This window comes from Euprymna scolopes, chromosome 8 (assembly GCF_053919585.1).
Source record: "Euprymna scolopes isolate OS-2025 chromosome 8, ASM5391958v1, whole genome shotgun sequence".
Taxonomy (NCBI): Eukaryota; Metazoa; Mollusca; class Cephalopoda; order Sepiida; family Sepiolidae; genus Euprymna; species Euprymna scolopes.
This window is the reverse complement of record NC_136489.1, coordinates 164,020,085-164,039,080: the sequence shown is the minus strand read 5'-3', so window position 1 is coordinate 164,039,080 and position 18,996 is coordinate 164,020,085. Positions and strand designations below refer to the sequence as shown.

The following is an 18,996-nucleotide window of genomic DNA, read 5'->3' as shown; positions in this document are numbered from 1 at the left end:
TGTTTTTAATTTGTTATTAAGTTGTTATTAAGTTGTTTTTAAGTTGTTATTAAGTTGTTTTTAAGTTGTTTTTAATTTGTTTTTCAGTTGTTATTAAGTTGTTATTAAGTTGCTTTTAAGTTGTTATTTAGTTGTTTTTAAGTTGTTATTAAGGTGTTTTAAGTTGTTATTAAGTTGTTATTAAGTTGTTTTTAAGTTGTTATTAAGTTGTTTTTAAGTTGTTTATAATTTGTTATTAAGTTGTTTTTAATTTGTTATTAAGTTGTTATTAAGTTGTTTTTAATATGTTTTTAAGTTGTTTTTAATTTGTTATTAAGTTGTTTTTAATTTGTTATTAAGTTGTTTTTAAGTTGCTTTTAAGTTGTTATTTAGTTGTTTTTAAGTTGTTATTAAGTTGTTATTAAGTTGTTATTAATTTGTTATTACGTTTTTATTCAGTTGTTTTTAAGTTGTTTTTAAGTTATTTTTAAGTTGTTTTTAAGTTTTTATTAATTCGTTATTACGATTTTATTCAGTTATTTTTAAGTTGTTTTTAAGTTGTTTTTAAGTTCTTATTAATTTGTTATTATGTTTTTATTAAGTTGTTTTTAAGTTGTTATTAAGTTGGTTTTTATTTGTTATTAAGTTGTTATTAAGTTGTTTTTAATTTGTTTTTAAGTTGTTTTAAAGTTGTTTTAAAGTTGTTTTAAAGTTGTTATTTGTTTTCCTTCCTTTCCACAAGAATATTTATTGCACAGAATATTTATTTCTTCTTTTTCCTTGTCTATTTTGTATTTTTTCTATACTTTTGCCTGCTCCCAAACAAAACCTATTGCTAATGCAAAGTAAGGAGATACTATGATAAGGAACAGATTTATTGAGGGAAGGGCAACATGGGTGATGAATTGAGCAACAAGATGTTTGTTCACATTACATTTTAATTTCTATATCTCCCCATGAGCGGATAAAGAGGGAGCACATAGGAAATTATAAAAGCATTGGGTGTGAAGACAGAAGCGATTAGAGCAGGGTTTCCCAAACCTCGGAACACTATGGAGCCCCTTAGGAGGACAAAGTTTTTTTACGGAACATTAACAAGATAATTTATTAAATAACTATGAAAAACAGTAATTTCAAATGTTAACGCTAACTAATGATAACTGGTGTTTTACTGCTTTGTTGTATTGTTTTGTTTGTATTACAAGTACTTCAACTTAATGTGCTTTCGTGAACTTTCTGCATGTATCTTCTCAATGAAAAAAATGGGTTTGTATTACTGTACACATAGATTCGAAAAAGTTGTCAAAAAACAAATATATAAAAAATAAATGTTATCAAAGGCAAGATAAGTTACTTTTCTACCTAATTGGATATATTTTTCGTGTTTTTATTCAATGTAACATGTTTATTCAGCTCGAAAACCATACAGTGTTTACCGATGTATTGGAACATTCAAGATGGCGTCTGATTCTCTCTTTAACACGGTAAGTTTGGGAAAAGATGTTATAAATACAAAAACGGATAAAATACTGTTAAAAACTCGCTCAATATATGTTACCGTGACATAGGTTGACATAGTTGGAAAATTCAAGATGGCGCATCACTCCCTCTTTAACACGGTAAGTTTGGGAAAAGGTGTTATAAATAAAAAAACTAGACAAAATACTATTAAAAACCCGCCGAATGTATGTCAACCTATGTCACGGTAACATATATTGAGCGAGTTTTACCAGTATTTTATTCAGTTTTTTATTTATAACACCTTTTCCCAAACTTACCGTGTTAAAGAGAGAATCAGACGCCATCTTGAATTTTCCAATATATGGGTAAACACTGTATGGTTTTCGAGCTGAATAAACATCTTACATTGAATAAAAACACGAAAAATATATCCAGTTTGGTAGAAAAGTAACTTATCTTGCCTTTGATAACATTTATTTGTTATATATTTGTTTTTTGACAACTTTTTCGAATCTATGTGTACAGTAATACAAACCCAAGATTTTTTTTTTAATTTTGACCAATTTTTAACCCTTTAAAAACTATTTTAACCGGCTAAAGACCCATAAAAGAATGGTCCATAAAAAATGAAATCATTTGAGTCCTCTGGGAGTCCTTTGGAGGAGATAGAACTTGAAATATGGAGACAGACAGACAGACATATAGTCGTTTATATATCAGATTATTTCAATAGAAAGAATTAGAGTTTTGATCTTCATTTAACTTAGGTTCATACTGAGTGGTAAAGCAAACGACATCAAATACTATTTTTTAACCGTTTGCATCACTTGATTAAGGATTGAACCTTAGCCTCCTGATCCATAAGCAAACACTCTAATTATAATGCCAAATGGATCAAATAAGCTATAATAGTTCCTATTTACAATGCCCCCCCACGGGACAGAGTTAGACACCAGGGTCGTTTTTTAATGTGGAGAAAAGGAACAAAAATAAAAATTGTCTCAGTCGTGAAGGATTTCTCCTCCACTGACAGAGAACAAGAAATTAAAGTGCAGCATCTGAAGAACAGATACTACACTTTGATCTTCTCCCGAAGCTATAATAGTTATGAAGAGATTATTTTATGCGCATTAAATTTGCATTTCTTTTGATGGATCAATTCTTAAATATTTTTGTTTTTTTGAAAGAATCAAAATGGAATTAGCACATGTTTATTTAATAAGTCACATATAAATCCATCAGTTTATGAATATACTAGCAAGCCGCCCAACATTGCCCGATCATAAAATACGCTTAAATATGATATTTTAATAAATGCATATTTCGTATTTATTATTATACAATATTGGACCCAATATATAGTAATGATTTAAAAAGTTTAAAAACAAAATTACTCGTGTGCGACCACTGAGAATCGAAACCAAAACGTTTGGCTTACGGTTTAATTTTTCTTTGAAGTGATGAATGCCTATTCGTAATGCCATCGTTTGACCATCACTTGGCAAATTCCATTTTTTTAATTTTCACATTCTTGCACCAATATTCCCCAGCTAAAACCTAAATATAAAGTTTTGCATGGGTTCGAATACCCTATATATTAACTTTCATGTCTGAAGACCAAAAACTGACAGAAAAGTTTGGTAGGCGAAAGTTTTTAAACAAATATATATACGCATACATAAATATATATAGGAAGATGTTTGTGCTTACTATAACTTTTTTATGCAAGTATTACACAAGTATAAATCATTTTGACCAGGTGAAAATGTTTTTTTAAGTAATTATTAGATAAGGATTAAGGTTTCGAATTAAGCAAATTTCATTTTCTTCCATCGATATTATGCGTAAACGCGTACTTTCTTACGTCGTCTTATGATTTTGACCAGGACTGTATATATATATATATATATATATATATATATATATATATATATATATATATAGAGAGAGAGAGAGAGAGAGAGAGAGAGAGAGGTGTTTACTATAAATCTTTTACGCAAATATTACGCAAGTCTAAATCATGTAGAATATCTGCATGAATATAATTACACGTAATAGTTAACGAATGATGATCATTCCATAAGAAAACCGAGAAAACTAATAGGGAATTAATTAAAACGAATACTTAAAAAACTATGCAAATTAGCTAGATCTTTTGCAGATGAATGCAATTCCACGACCCATACATAAGAAAGTTGTATTTTCTTTTTAAATAAATAGAAAAAAGTATTTTTTAATGTGAATATCAATACACAATTTTTTTTTTTAATTATAGTTACATAGATAATTTGTATTTATAGAAAAAAATCCAAAATACTTACCATCCTACATAAAACGCCCTTTGACTAAGCAAAAGAATAGTGTCCATTTCTTGTCGGTCATGGTCTCCGCTTCTGTTAAAAAGAAAACAAAATCAAATATTTTTTTTTTCTTTTTTAAATTTATTATTACATTTTCATCCCAAACAAGGCACATTGCCACACGTTGGTGTACTATACTGTACTATCAGGGTCAGCAACTACTGGGGCACTATGTAGGGATTTGGGCAGCAAGATGTCGGTTCACGTTGCACTTGAACTTCTGCATGTCAGTACAGTTAGGGAAGCAGGATCCTGTAATGGAATTCCCGAGTCAAGCAGTTCTGGGGAAGAAACTACTGGAGTAGAAAGATCTTTTACATCTAGGGATCTCTACTGTGTGGGGGTGGGATTTAGCTGCCTTTCGGGTTTGTCGAGGGTGTCTGCGTCGTGGGGGCACAAGTGTCTGCAGTTCGTCAGAGCATTCACCATTAAAATACTTGTAGAACAGGCAGAGGGATGCAACGTTTCGTCGATGGGACAGAGGTTGAAGCTTAGATGCCAGTTCAGGGCCTACCAGATTGGCGACTCTTTTTTTAAACTTGTCTAGGAGCGAGAGACTAGTAGTAGACGCACCAGCCCAGATGTGACAACAATACTCCATACATGGGCGAATGGTGGCCTTATAGAGATACAGGATACTTTCAGGTGTCAGTAGTTTTCTAGCACGGTAGAGAGAGCCCACCTCCCCTGCAGCGGCCCTGGCAATGTTTTCAATATAATTGTTCCAGCTCATGTTTCCTGTGAACGTTAGGCCAAGCAGCTTGAAAGATGTACTCTCAGACAGGGAGTCACTGGACATTGCTATTGGTGGCAGAGAAGGTTTATTGTAGTTATTGAAGGAAACCAGTTTAGTCTTGGCAGCATTGAATGTGACCATCCATTTATGTCCCCATTCCACTACAGATTGGAGGTCATCCTCTAGTGTTTTTGCCATTTCTTTAGATATGTGTTCATTTGTTTTCCTGTCATGCCTGTTATAGAGTGTAGTGGCATCAGCATATATACCCATCTCAGAGGCAGTTTTGTCGGGGAGGTCATTAACAAATATCAGGAACAATAGAGGTCCAAGAATAGACTCCTGAGGCACTCCCGCATTTATATCACACTGTTTAGATGTACGACCGTCGAGGACAACCTGGATTTTTCTCTTATCTAAGAAGGATTTAATTATGCTAAGTATTCTACCAGTGATACCGTATGATTTAATTTTCCTGAGGAGACCCTTGTGCCATACCCTGTCAAAAGCCTTAGATATATCTAAAGCTACCGCTCTACCCTCCTCCGTTTTATTGATAATGGTTTCAACTAGAGTTTTTTTTTTGTGAAAATAAGGCTACAGGGGACCACAGATTGGAGCTAAGACGAGTATTAGCAATGAAAATAATGATAAAACAGAGTCAGACACATAGGAGTCATTACTTTTGAAACATCCCTCGTATATCTATGTACAGCATTTACTCCTAAAAAAATTAACTGATTATTAATTTTGAAACACATCTGTTATGTACAAGGATACAAATGTGGGCTATATTAAGTTTTCTTTAGTTAGCTGCAAAATGAATAAAGAGGGTTTAAAGTCCTTTGTGAAAATTCAATCCTCTAGTGTTTTTGCCATTTCTTTAGATATGTGTTACCATGTGATCATTTTCTATATATTAATTTTTTTTATTGCAACCCTTTGAGATAAGTAATTTGTGTATCTATTTATTTGCAAACTGTTATCCTCATCTTTATAGTTATTGTTTCACCATGTTTCTGCCAACTCATCCTTTGGCCTTCTCCGGGTAATTAACCATGACAGGATAGGAATGCTGAGTCTCTTAACTGTATCCTCAGTAATTACTGCCTTCCATGGTTGTCGGTATCTCACCACGTTTTTTGGTCAACTAATCCTCTGGCTTGCTTTGGGTAGGATTGAAACCGCTATCTACAGACAATGCTCACTTGGAATCGTAGAGATTCAACGTGTCTATCGACTGCGCAACAAGCCCCGAAGGTTCCAGGTGAGCATTGCTGAAGATAGCGGTTTCAATCCTACCCAAAGAAGGCCAGAGGATTAGTTGACCAAAAAATGGTGAAACAACAACAACTATGGAAGGCAGTAATTACTAGGGATACAGTTAGGAGATTCAGCATCCCTATCCCGTCATGGTTAAAAACCTGAAGAAGGCCAGAGGATGAGTTGGCCGAAATGTGGTGAAAAAGCAACAATTATAAAGATGAGGATAACAGTCCGCAAATAAATAAATAATCATTTACTGTGCATTATCATTCATGGTTACAGATGGCTACGAAATATAGTACATCCTAAGTAAATCTATATATCTATATAAGTGAACGTGTGTATATGTCGTTGTACATTTCCCTACGCAATAACTCTGTCAATTTTAAGTCTATAGACTCGAAATTTGATATACAGGGTACTGAGATTTGGGAAAATCTATGTAATCCGTTTTCGACCAGAAATTTGGCTGTTAAGGGGTCAAAGTTCAACAATTTGACCTTTCAGAACTCTACCAAACTCCTCCGCCAATTTTGAGCATAAACAATTGAAATTTTAGGTATATGTTCCTCGGACCTAACTTAATAATAACTTGATTTCAGCCCAAAACAATAAATGTTAAGGGGGAGATAATCGGGGTCTTTTTTTTTTTTTTTTTTTTTGCTCAACATACACCTCCAAACACCCGGGCAACGCCGGGCTGAAATGCTAGCATGGAAATAAATTCCAAATAAATTTATTCATTAAAAATAGCAAAACAGATTCACCCTGATGAATAGTAATTACAGTTTTTAAATGAAAGATAACGATATTGAAATGGATCATAATGCAGGCTGACGACCTGTATGTGCCAAGTTCGAATCCAGTCAATTGAACAACATAATATTCATTTAAAGCTGCTTGGCGGCTTCTGCTGGAAGTATAAGATTGATAAGAAAATTCTTGCGAAATTTTTCATTTTGATTTCAAACGATGTATTTTCTAATAAGTTTTCGTTATAATACCTTTACTTTATATATTATTTTAATGAGCGTTTCTGATCTATCTAATCGTTTAAATTACAATCGTTTTAAAACAATTATGTCTTTTCAGAACGTTCAATACAAGATGAAAAAAAAGAAAAAGCAAATTCGCACAATTTTCTTATTTCAATTCAAGCTAGGCCAAAAAAACTGCTGAAACAGTTCGCGCTATCATCAAAGCATTTGGCCCAGGAACCACTACTGAACGCACAGCACAATGATGGTTTAAGAAATTCCGTGGCGGCGACGAGAGTCTTGAAGATTATGAGCGTACTGGTCGGCCATCAGATGTTGACAACAAACAATTAAGAGCCCTGGTCAATCTAGGGTTATAATCAGGATTCGGTTCTGGGGTTCGGGAAGGAGTGAGTCACTCTCTCGACAACAGCACTTTTCTGCCCTCTTCTTTTCCAATCGACCACACTTGGCCTCTCACCAACAATGTCACACCGCACAATCCGAACGTCAGCAATAAAAAATTCTTTTCAAGAGAAGATGTTCACGACTCTTTTCTCTCTGCTCCCCCAGGGAATTTTTCCCTGCTTTTCTATCCTCCTATCTAGAAAACAAAGAAAGAGACAGGGAAAAAAATAGCTTCTCCCATCATGCTCTGCCTTCCCAAGATGCCCTTCGTGTATACAAATGCGCTGGCCATCCTTTCCTTCTCTTTCCCAAAGAGCGATGCAGATATGCCCGGTACGCTTCTTTTTTTTTTCTTCTTTTCTAACCATATACCCCACAACCTAACGCACAACTGTTTAAGAACTTGTCTTCTGAATAAAACGTAATATATTGTTCTGATTTTAACTTTGAATGAACCCCTTTTCTATTCAGAAATAGTTTTCAGATGTGTGTATTTGGTTAGTTAAGATTGTCCGAGTGCGAAGTTTATTCAGAATCATTTCTCTTACTCATGAGATGTTCTAGAGTTGTAAGTCAGGTTTAGTTTTAGCACAGTTTCCGATGGTTAGGTGTTGTTCTACACTAGTCCTGGAGGTGACTGGTTCTCAGTAGACAGTTCTCGAGTTGGAATCCACAGAGCAAAAAATTCTTCCCATGTTGACACGAAGAAAACATATGCGAAGTTGCTGTACAAAAGGTTTAATTTTTATGGAGCAATTCTGATTTCTGATTGGTTGGTAGCAGAACGTGAATTAATTTGATTCGTCAGTTCCTAACAGCATCGTTTATAAATAGAATCTTCCGACTGTGCGGGATCATACCCCATTATGAAATATTGCAACAGGTATCTGTTATTTTTAATTTAATATTTACAAAAATTATATATAAACAACATTTCTGTGGAATATTTGTTTTAATAATTATACAATATACAATGATGGATTAGTCAAGTAGTTGTGGTTTATTTTTATTTTTAATACGACACAACCATGTTGACACACTGGTTCTCTCCAGATCACCGAAGTTAAGCAATGTTGAGCCTGGCCAGTACCAGATAGGTGACCATCTGGGAAGGTGAGGCGCTGTATGTACCGCGAGGTAAACTACCAGGTTGAGAAACTGGTGCTATCTCTCCTTCTCTCAAGGGTAGATGGGACTCTCTTAAACCATGGTAGCCACCTCGTCTAGTGATGGCGTCATGATAAAATGTACCCTAGATAGTCCTGGCGAAGCATCAAGTATTTAGCTACCGACAGTGTTCCCACATATCATTGAACGACAATAGGACAAACTATCGACCATTAATGACTGAAATAAGGCTGGGTTGCAGAAATGGTTGTGAATTTTATTAACGATTCCATAGCTGGCATTTCGGGGGAAAGTACTACGTATACACAGTCCATAGAGGACAAAATACATCTTTAACTTGAGACGATGTTTGTAATGAGTTATAATTATGTATCTGTTGTGACAAGAGTAACATCACGATTGAAATATTCATATTACGTTAACAACAACAAAGGAAACCAACTAAAAATTATTTGTAATTAGCATTTCAGCCCAGCGTTGCCCGGGTGTTTGGATGTGTATGTTGAGCAAAAAAAAAAAAAAAAAAAAAAAAAAAAAAACAAGTGGTAGTAGGAAGGCAGGCTCGAACCCGTACCGCAAAGGAGGAAAAGAACGGGGTAAAACCTAACGTTTATGCTGTTACGACCACCGCCAAACCGGAAGCAACATTTTTAAAAATTAAGGCTAGACCATCTAAAGGAGAGGATAACTTCAAAAAATATCGGCGAAAAAAGTGACCCCCCTCCTGTAGAAAAGTGCCTAGTTGAAGGGGAAGATATTAATGTTTTTAGCCAATTTTTCGATATTTGTCGTATGAAAGGTCGAACTTTAAAACGATACTGATCTTGGTAAAATCCGTCGCCTCTATTGAAAGTTTAAGGCAGACATGCAAACAGACAGATATACATACGTTTATATATTGGTAACTAAAAATTTTCGACCCAAACTGATGAAAAAGCTTGCCCTATCTCTGAATACCATTTATGTAAAATTTCAAATATTTAGACCAGAAATTATCTGAGTAATTTGGAAGAGACCGAAGAGGTCAAATTTTTTTTAACTTTGACCCCTATTATGACCCCTTAAAATTTATAGTTTTGGGCTCAAATCAAGTTGTTAAGTTAGATCCATGTCCAAGGAACCTATATCTAAAATTTCAAGTGCGTAGACCCAAAATTGTCGGAGGAGTTTGGTAGAGTTCTCAAAGGTCAAATCGTTGAACTTTGACCCCTTAATCGCCAAATTTCTGGCCAAAAACCGATCACCAATTTTCCGAAATCTCAGTAGCCTGTATATCAAATTTCGAGTCTGTAGACTAAAAATTGACAGAGATATTGCGTAGGGAAATATACACAGACACACACACACAAATAGATTATAAAATTGACTTAATTTAAAGGTATACGAGGTTCCAACAACTTTTGGAAGCTCCCATGGGAATTATTTAAAAGGAAATATCGTTCAGAAATTATTTATAAACAATTTTGGGTAACTTATGGAACTTGTTTCTCCTTCCCGTTTGTGACCTATTTGTGTTCAAAAAATGCTTTATCTCTAATATTTAAAAAGAAAGTTTTAAGCATTAAGCACAAACTTTTATTTCTATAAACACGAACCAAAAAAGTTGGAACAAGATTACAACAAATTCAAGCAAAAGGTTGAATACAAACATTAATTTCTAAAAAACAAAAAACAACAAAAAAAAATCAACAAAAAAAAAATGTTTAAACAGAATAGGACTGTTTAATACAACAAATAAGCTGTCCAAGAATGTCATCATTTTTTATACATATTTCACCATAAAAACTCAATTCTGTAAGATTGGAACACGGCCTCTTTCATCCCCTCAATTGTCTCATAACGACAACCACTAAGGTTTTCCTTGAGCTTAGGAAATAACCAAAAGTCACAGGGAGCAAGGTATGAACAATAGGGAAGGTGAGGCATCGCCATGATGCTTATCTTGGTCATGACAACGCCTTTCTTTCCCTATCTTCTCTGAGCATCCTTGGGACAAACTTCCTGCAAATCTTCTTCATATTCAATTCCTCATGAATAATTGTGTGTACAGTTCCCACACTGAGATCAAACTGTGCACTTATTGTCTCTATAGACAAACGACGGCCCTTATCCATGAAATTCTTTATTTGGCCAATCAACTCTGATGTTCTGACTTCCTTACTCCTCCCATACCTCTCATCATCCCTCACAAATCCCATGCCTTCCTTGAATCTCTTATGCCACTTAAAAACTGATGTTCGATTCATGCAAGATGGTCCAAAAGCAGTCTAAATCATTCCATACGTTTCTGTGGCATTTTTTCCAAGTTTAAAACAGAATTTTATTGCATATCGTTCTTCTAAAATGTCCTCACATCCAGATTGCATTTTTGAAATTCACCAACTGTGCCAATGAGTCTTTAGTAGGGTGTATTTCAGTTTCTGTTGTAGCTGTTCATCTCAATCTGAAATCATAAAAATTGGGCAGTCTCTTATCTTCTCTCTATATATAAAAGGCAAAATGTGTGTGAGAGTGTGTGTGTATTTGTATGTCTCGCAAAAACTTTCGACGCAGGCCCCAGATTTTCGCCAGACAGATATCATTCTAAAGCACGAACCTCCGGCCTACAAATATCGAAAAATTGGGCAAAAACATTCATTCCTTCATCCTTAACGGCTCTCTTTTTTACAGGAAGGGGTGAAAAAAATGGTTTATTCATGACAAGATGGCTTTATGCATGCGTCAATATGCGCAAAAGATGTTGTACATTGAATTCGTTTTAAATGTTATAAAAACCGACCTACTTTCATCCACGTGTCTATGGGTTAAATGACAGCATCGTTATCTAAAGATTTCAGGATCAATTCCAGTTATCAGATATACTTTTTTTTCGATTTTTAAACATTTAATATTGAAACGAGGTTATTTATATCATTTTTTTTTCTCTTTTCGCTGTTTTCTGTTTGTTTTTTTTTTTGTTTTGTTTTTTTCCTTTTTTTGGGGTCTTTGTTGATCTGATTGTTTTAAAGAAGTTTTACGTCCGTTCGCTGTTTGATTTGTTTTGGTTTTTCCGATTTTTTAAAAAAAAGTTTAAACAGGATTATTAATTCGCTTATTCTTTGCACCCCCCCCCCTACATACACACCTCCAAACACCCGGGCAACGCCGTCCTTTTTTTGGGGAGAGGGGGTTTGTTTTTTTCCGATTTTTTAAAAAGAAGTTTTACGTTCGTTGCCTGTTTTTTTTTTTTGTTTGGGTTTTTTCCGATTTTTTAAGAAGTTCTTTACCCCCCCCCCCTACACACACACCTCCAAACACCCGGCCAACCCCGGGTACCCCCGCTAGTCTATATATATATATATATATATATATATATATATATATATATATATAAAAGCGAAAATGTGTGTGTGTTTGTATGCCTCGCAAAACCTTTCGACACAGGCCACGGATTTTCGCCAGATAGGTATTATTTTCAAGCTGGAACCTTCGCCCGACAAATATCAAAAAATTGGCCCAAAACATTAATTCCTTAGCCCTAAAACTAGCCATTTGCCAAAAAAAAACGATCCTCTCATGGCAAGATGGCTCTACGCATGCGCATATGACGTCGGAACATAAATTAGTAAAATATAAAAAAAAACGACCTAATTTCGTCAACGTCATTATCTAACGGTTGTGAGTTCGAATCGTGGTGTGAGCTTGTCTTTTTGTTTTCAATTTTTAAAGGTTTAATATTGAAACAGTGCTATTTAAGCTATTTTGCACGTTCTAGGTTTTTTTTTTATTTTTATTTTTCAGATTTTTTCAAGAAGTTTTAACGTTCGTTTTTCTGTGTTTTTCCCCCATCACATTCGCGTTTTCTTTTTTGTTTTTGTTTTTCCGATTTTAAGAAATTTTTACATCGTTCGTTTGCCTTACGTTAGTTTTTTTTCGATTTTTTAAAGTTTTAACATTTTTTCATAATATTAAAACAGGGTGATTACTTCGCTTATTCTATTGTTTTGATTTACCCCCCCCCTCCTCAGACCGAGCACACACACCTCTAAACACTCGGGCAACGCCGGGTACCCCCGCTAGTCTATATATATAAAAGGCAAAATGTGAGTGATCATTTCGTGTATGTCTTCAAAAGGCTTTTCTCGCACACGGTTCCGATGTCGTTACGATAGCTTACAACTGTTTATATGGGTCCTAAATAATAATATGTACGATTTGGGAAAGTGCGTCGCATCTAGATTTTTTACGTCGACTTTTACAAAATTATTGCTATTTTGGCTTCTCGCATGTTGATGAGGCTTTTTCGTATAAAATGCGAAACTAATTCAAAGTTAACAACGAACAACGTTCTCGGCATTGCGCCGGGAAATGTCCAGAAGCAATCAGCTTTGATCAATGTTGTACATCAGACAATTGTTATTCAATCTGGACAATTGGGAGCTGGTTTCCCTCTCCCCAACATCTGTTGGGGGAAAAAAACAAAAACAGTCAAACTTGGGTAAACAACTGCATGACTTCTATTTGACCTTCTTAATTAGGTCAAATGGAAGCAGCAGAGTTAACTTTTATTGTGCACGCCTGTTTTTATAGTTTAATAAATAAATTCAAACCTGAGTATGTTGTATGTATGTCGCGGTGGCCTAATGGGTAACGTCGCATGGTTTGTTTGTTTTTTTCACACATTAATTTCCAACTCAAGGGTACGGGTTCGATTCTCATACTTACCTACCAAAACATTTTTTTATTTAACCCCCCCCCCCCGGAGTTTTGATTTACCTCAAGACACCCGGGCATCGCCGGGTACCCCTCGCTAGTTTATTATATAAATCTCAACTTTCAGTGTGTGTATGTATGTTTGTATGTCTCTCTAAAACTTTCGACATACACGACTAACACTGACAAAGTTGATATCGTTTGAAAGCTCAGTATCTTGAGCGACAAATATCCAAAAATTGGCCCATAACATGAATTCCTTCACCCTCAACTCGGCTGCTTTTTACAAGGAAGGGGTCGCTTTTTTCGTCAACATTTTTGCAAGTCATTGTCTCCTTTCAATTAACTACCCTTAATTCTAACGCTTGCGACTTCCGGTTTCGCGATAAACGCATCAGCTTAGACGTAGGTTATTTTTTTTCACCTTTTTTTCCTCCTTCGCGTTACGGGTTCGAGCCTGCCTGCCTACTACTAATTTTTTTTTAAACATTCTCCACTCGGGCCGCCTACTGATGTTTTGATTCTCCCACCAACCTCTCCACACCTCCGCTACTACCACTTTTTTTTAACACCTCTCCACCCGGGCTGCATACCGGGGTTCCTTACTACACCACCCTTCCACACCCGGGCAACGCTAGGTGCCCCAGCTCATAACATATATAGCAATAACATATTGAATTTTAAAAAGTCTGGAAACTTATTGAAGGCACTTCGTAATTAGCATGAGGTTAGTTATGCTTTCCGCTTTCCTTATTTTGAAGCACCTAAGTGATTGACGCCTTCTAGTAAAATGAACGAGGTACAATTGTGTTAGCTAATTTGAACAAATCTGGTTCATTATGTTGAATAGAAAAGAAAATTTCATTCACAGAAACAAGTATTTTTGATGAGCAAGTTTGTCGCTTTCCTTCTCTTTTTAAAGCAAGGGGATATACTATACCTTCTCGCTTTCTTAACAAGTCAATTATTCCTATGGAAATCAAAGGGGGACCTTGGCTTCTAATAATGCAATATTCGAAGCAAAGCCTGATAATTTGAGAGAAAACGACTAAATAACTTAAATTATTATTTAGTTTGTATTATAGACTAACCTGGGTGCCCGGTCTTGCCCGGGTGTTTGGAGGTGTGTTTTCGGCAAAAAAAAAGGGAGGGTAGTAGGTTTGAACATGTAACACGAAGACGGAAAAGAAAGTGAAAGAAAATCTGACCTTTTACCGCTACTCCATGACGTGAGCGGAAGTTCGGAACCTTAAAATTAGGCAAAGTCAATCCAACTTATACGATGACTTGCAAAAATGGCTCGCAAAAAATCGACCCCCTCCTTGTAGAAACTGCCTAGTGGAATTAATGTTTTTGGCCAATTTTTCGATATTTGTCGTCCGAGACATCGAGCTTCAAAATGATATCTATCTTGTAAAAATCCGTCGCTTTTGTCGAAAGATTTAAGCAGACTATATATATATATATATATATATATATATTTAAACAGGCAGGTGAGATTTATATTATCGATGAAAATGTTTTGTGGATTATTACTTCGCATTTTATTTTTAATTCGAATACGGGTGAAACGATAAAATTGTCGCCCTAGGAAAGACGACATGATTTCAAGTCCATTTGATGAAAACAGATTTTCTTTTCTTGTTGCAGGCCATATACTAGTCGGTGCTTGTAGAAAAGGCATGCTCCCAGTTCTGGACCCTTATTGAGGCGGTGATTGAAACTGAAGGCGGCTACATTCGATAAGGTATCAGCTTTACTACATAATCAGGAAAAGTTTGAAAATTTAGCTGCAGCGTTGTTTTCTTTAGGGTGAAATTTTTATTGTTTCGCGTGTAGCATGGTGAGATGTAGACAGACAAGTTACACAAATTACCGATGAGAATTTAAAACTATGAAAAATAAATTGTCGAAAGAACTATTAAAATGTGCTTAGCAATTTTGGAAATGGAATCTTGTCGTAGGACACGGGTTATGACAAGCTAGGTAATGAGTAATGGCGAACCAAGATGAATAAGATTTGTAATGTTAAAAACTTTGCAAACAAATGATATTCACAAAAATACTGAATCGGAATTAATCCATTCAATTGACAGAAATGATATAATGTGAATTAAACAGATGATGAATGGTAGAAAAAATTCTGAAAAGAGGAAGACAATTTGGTTAGGACTAAACCAGTTAAACACAAAAGGACACTGCAAACGCAGCTGCCTCTCAAATAAGGCATAAATGAAGCGTCAACGTAACTTTGATTAATTTTGCATCAATAAAATAAAAAGAAAAGAACTTTTCACAACCAAAACGAAAACGTTGTTTGCATTTGGGGGGGTAGTATGTTCTTGTTCCATCAGCCATGACTGGATAGAGGTCCTAAGTAATTAATAATTGTATTTTTCAGTCGCCTGCACTGAGGATTGAACCTTCAACCTTCAGGAGAATATAACTTTTACAACTGAATTTCTCTAAGTACTCTAATTACTGTGCAACAGGTTCTTTCAAACGATACTAGTACGGTTTTCTTCTGCAGACATGATCACAATTAGTAGTGTAGTATTGTGAATCCCAGCTTAATTGCTATCTAGGTAGTTTTAGAAATAGAAGTTATGTAAGCATATTTCATTTCCCATCAGCGAGTTGGCAGGGTCACAAAAGGTTAGGTTTGACAGGTATCAACCTAGAGAGAATGCACCGGAAATTAGGGCTGACATGGGAATTGTGGTCGTAGGCTTCCGGTTGACGACCACATGGGCTGAGAGTTAGTTTTGGGCTGCAGATGAAGCAGACATGGGATTAGGGTCTCTCCCCGACAACCAGGGTTCAGATATAGACTTGCCTTGAATAAATAATTAAAGCTTCGAATCCCATTTTGTGTTTTATAATGCATCTGTCTGCAGCAGTAAGTACCACTACTCACGAGATGGCAGACCAGCGACCAGAAGATATCATCCACTGGCCAAAGCAAGCAGGTATGTACGCATGATGTTATTTGCACATACATGTCTCGAGACCTTCCAAGACAAAAGAACTGTGTAAGGATAGAACGCACGCACGTACATATAACAGTGAACTGCACGTAACATACGTAAGAGCATACACACACATATAAGTAAGAACGTTGATAAGAACACACAAGAAACAGTAAAAAGAATCGAACAGTAAGAGTAAAAAGTAAGCGATTAAATAAATAAGTAATAAATAAATTAAAGGACACAAAAACCATTCATTTAAACAACAGACAACAAAGTTGTTTAACTAAGAATTATAACAGCAGTATGTGGAATGAAGAAATTACATCTATAAATATAAAAGCGAAAATGTATGTATGTATGTGTGTTCGCTTTTTCTGTGTGTCTACAAAAGGCTTCTTTCAGAGAAGCGTTCGCTCGCTTCACAACTTTTTAAAACTTTTTATATCACATAGAAATCGTAATATCTCACAGTTAACAATGAAGCTCGCCTGTCTATTTAATTTGCTCAATTTCGGGAAGATAAATATTCAATATTTGTCGCTCGTCGCATGTGGGTTAGTCTTTTTCCTATAACATCTTGGGGGTGGGGAAAAAAAGCGTTCAGCAGTAAATGAAATCCCGCAGTCAAACTTGACCTCATTAACTCATTAAAACGAGCACCTGCTAAATCCAAGTAATTAAATAAATTCAAATGTGTTTCCGTAAGCATGTCGCGATGGGGCAATGGTTAACAGCGCACGTTTTTTTTTCACAACTTTGCCTCAAGGGTTCAGGTTCGATCCTCATACTTACTTTTTTTTTAACCCTCCCTCCCCCCACACATCCAAACACCTGGGCAACGCCGGGTACCCTCGCTAGTCTATAAATATAGAAGCAAAAATGTATGTATGTTTGTATGTATGTGTGTTTGTGTGTCCGCTAAAAACTTTCGACAGACAGAACAAAAATTGACAAACTTGGTATCATATTGAAGCTCCATCCTTCGCCCCAAAAATATCGATAAATTGGCCAAAGACGTTTTTTCACCCCGAAATCGACAATTTTCTACGGGGATGGGGTCAACAAAAACCGTCCTCTCATGATGACAACCGGTTCTACGCATGCGTCAGATGACATCATGACCTGATTTAGTTTAAATAGTAGGAGAACTGACTAAATTTCATGTACGTCGTGTTAGCTCAGTTGGTTAGCGCGTTGGTTCATTATCTAAACGTTTTGAGTTTGAATCGTGCTGGGAGATATCTTTTTTTTTCGATTTTTTAAATTTAAATATTGAACCAGTGTTATTTAAGCCATTTTTCACGTAACGTTCGTTTTTCTGTTTTTTTTTTACTTCGCTTATTCTTAGGTTTTCATTAACAACCACACACACCTACAAACACCCGGGCAACGCCGGGTACCCCCCCCCCACTAAGCAGGGTTTTTTAACGTTCGTTATTCTGTTTTTTTTACTTCGCTTATTCTTAGGTTTTCATTAATACCCCCACCCCCGTCTGACCACACACACCGAAAAACACCCGGACAACGCTGGGTACTCCTCGCGAGTTATATATAAAAAAGAACTAGCATGGGTGCCCGGTGTTGCCCGGTTGTTTGGAGATGTGTATTGAGCAAAAAAAAAACAGTGATAGTAGGCAGGCAGGCAGGCAGGCAGGCTCGAACCTGTATCACAAAGGAGGAAAAGAACGTGAAAAAAATGTGATGACTTTGCTGTTGTGCCCATCGCCAAACCGGAAGTTACCAAGGTCGCTGGAAAAATGGTAGGATCCTTCTACCGCTCCAGAAGATATCTCACTGCTGATGCAATTCTCTATCTGTATAAAAGCCAAGTACGCCCAAGGATGGAGTACTCCTGCCACATCTGGGAAGGAGCTGCTAAAAATAGCCTATCCTGCCTTGACAGAGTACAAAATAGACTTCGTGGCTTAGTGGGGGATGCCCTTTTTTCTACCCTGCAACCTCTCTCCCACAAAAGAGATGTTGTGAGACTATCTTTGTTTTATCGTTACTTCCATGGGAGGTGCTCGTCTGAGCTACAATACCTGGTCCCCCCTCGCCAATCTTTCACGATAAACACCGGTCTACCTGAAACCACTGTCAAAAATTTTCCCCACTCTTTATCTGTGCCTAAATCAAAACGTGGATTCCATGAACAAAGATTCTTTATTAGAAGTGCATGCCAGTGGAACTCCCTTCCGTCTGCCTGTTTCCCACCTGACTTCAAATTGGATGTCTTCAAGTTCAATATAAAGAAATTCCTGATGAACCGCCCCCTTAAGTAAGACATTTTATCAAATCTCCAATACTAACAATTACTACGATACTAACCTATTGATTACTGTACACACAATAACCCTTATCCCCGAGTGGCTTCCAGGCCTTAATAAGTGGTGACCTCTATGTAAAAAAAAAATTTACGCTAGTCAATTGAAAAGAGAGATGTCTTTCGAAAATATCGGCGAAAAAAGTGATCCATCTTTGTTAAAAAGTGCCCAGTTGAGGGTGAAGGAATTAATGTTTTTAGCCAATTTTTCGATATTTGGCGTTCGAATAGTCGAACTTCAAAACGATACCAATCTTGTAAAAATCAGTCGCTTCTGTCGAAAGTTTTAGGCAGACATACATATATGATGATTGCAACGTCTTGTCAGACGAGTGCCACTCCCTCAGACACTTAAAGTTCATGAACCCAAAAATGACTTCCATCGCCACAGGACTATTTTTATAGACAAATGCCTGAGGGAGTATCTATACACAGATAATGTTACAGATTCTTAGTTTTGTAGGACAGCTAAGTCTCTCGGTTCAAAATGCTGAGATCCAGCAACAAGCAAGAGCAAGATAGCAAGCAACAAGTTAAACTACAGACCAGCTTAATGTGGGTAATGATCTCCCACTTTATGGTTTTTTAAATCAGAGATTTGCTTCTCCTAGAAGGTTGCCTTCACCATCCCTCACGGGAGCCCTCTCCACCCCAATACACACATACAAACACACACGGTGCTAGTTGGCCGTTG

The 18,996-nt window shown here is 36.1% G+C and overlaps 1 protein-coding gene across 1 annotated transcript in view; it reads right to left on the bottom strand.

Annotated features, from left to right (window-relative positions):
* The window catches only part of LOC145284012 (uncharacterized), a gene marked incomplete at its 3' end in the record, with an annotated part of 1,050,937 nt that overhangs the window by 194,457 nt on the left and 837,484 nt on the right, over positions 1–18,996 (bottom strand). Inside the window, 1 exon segment of the mRNA XM_080133102.1 lies at positions 3,762–3,833. Within this exon segment, the coding sequence (XP_079989228.1) occupies positions 3,762–3,833 (72 nt within the window).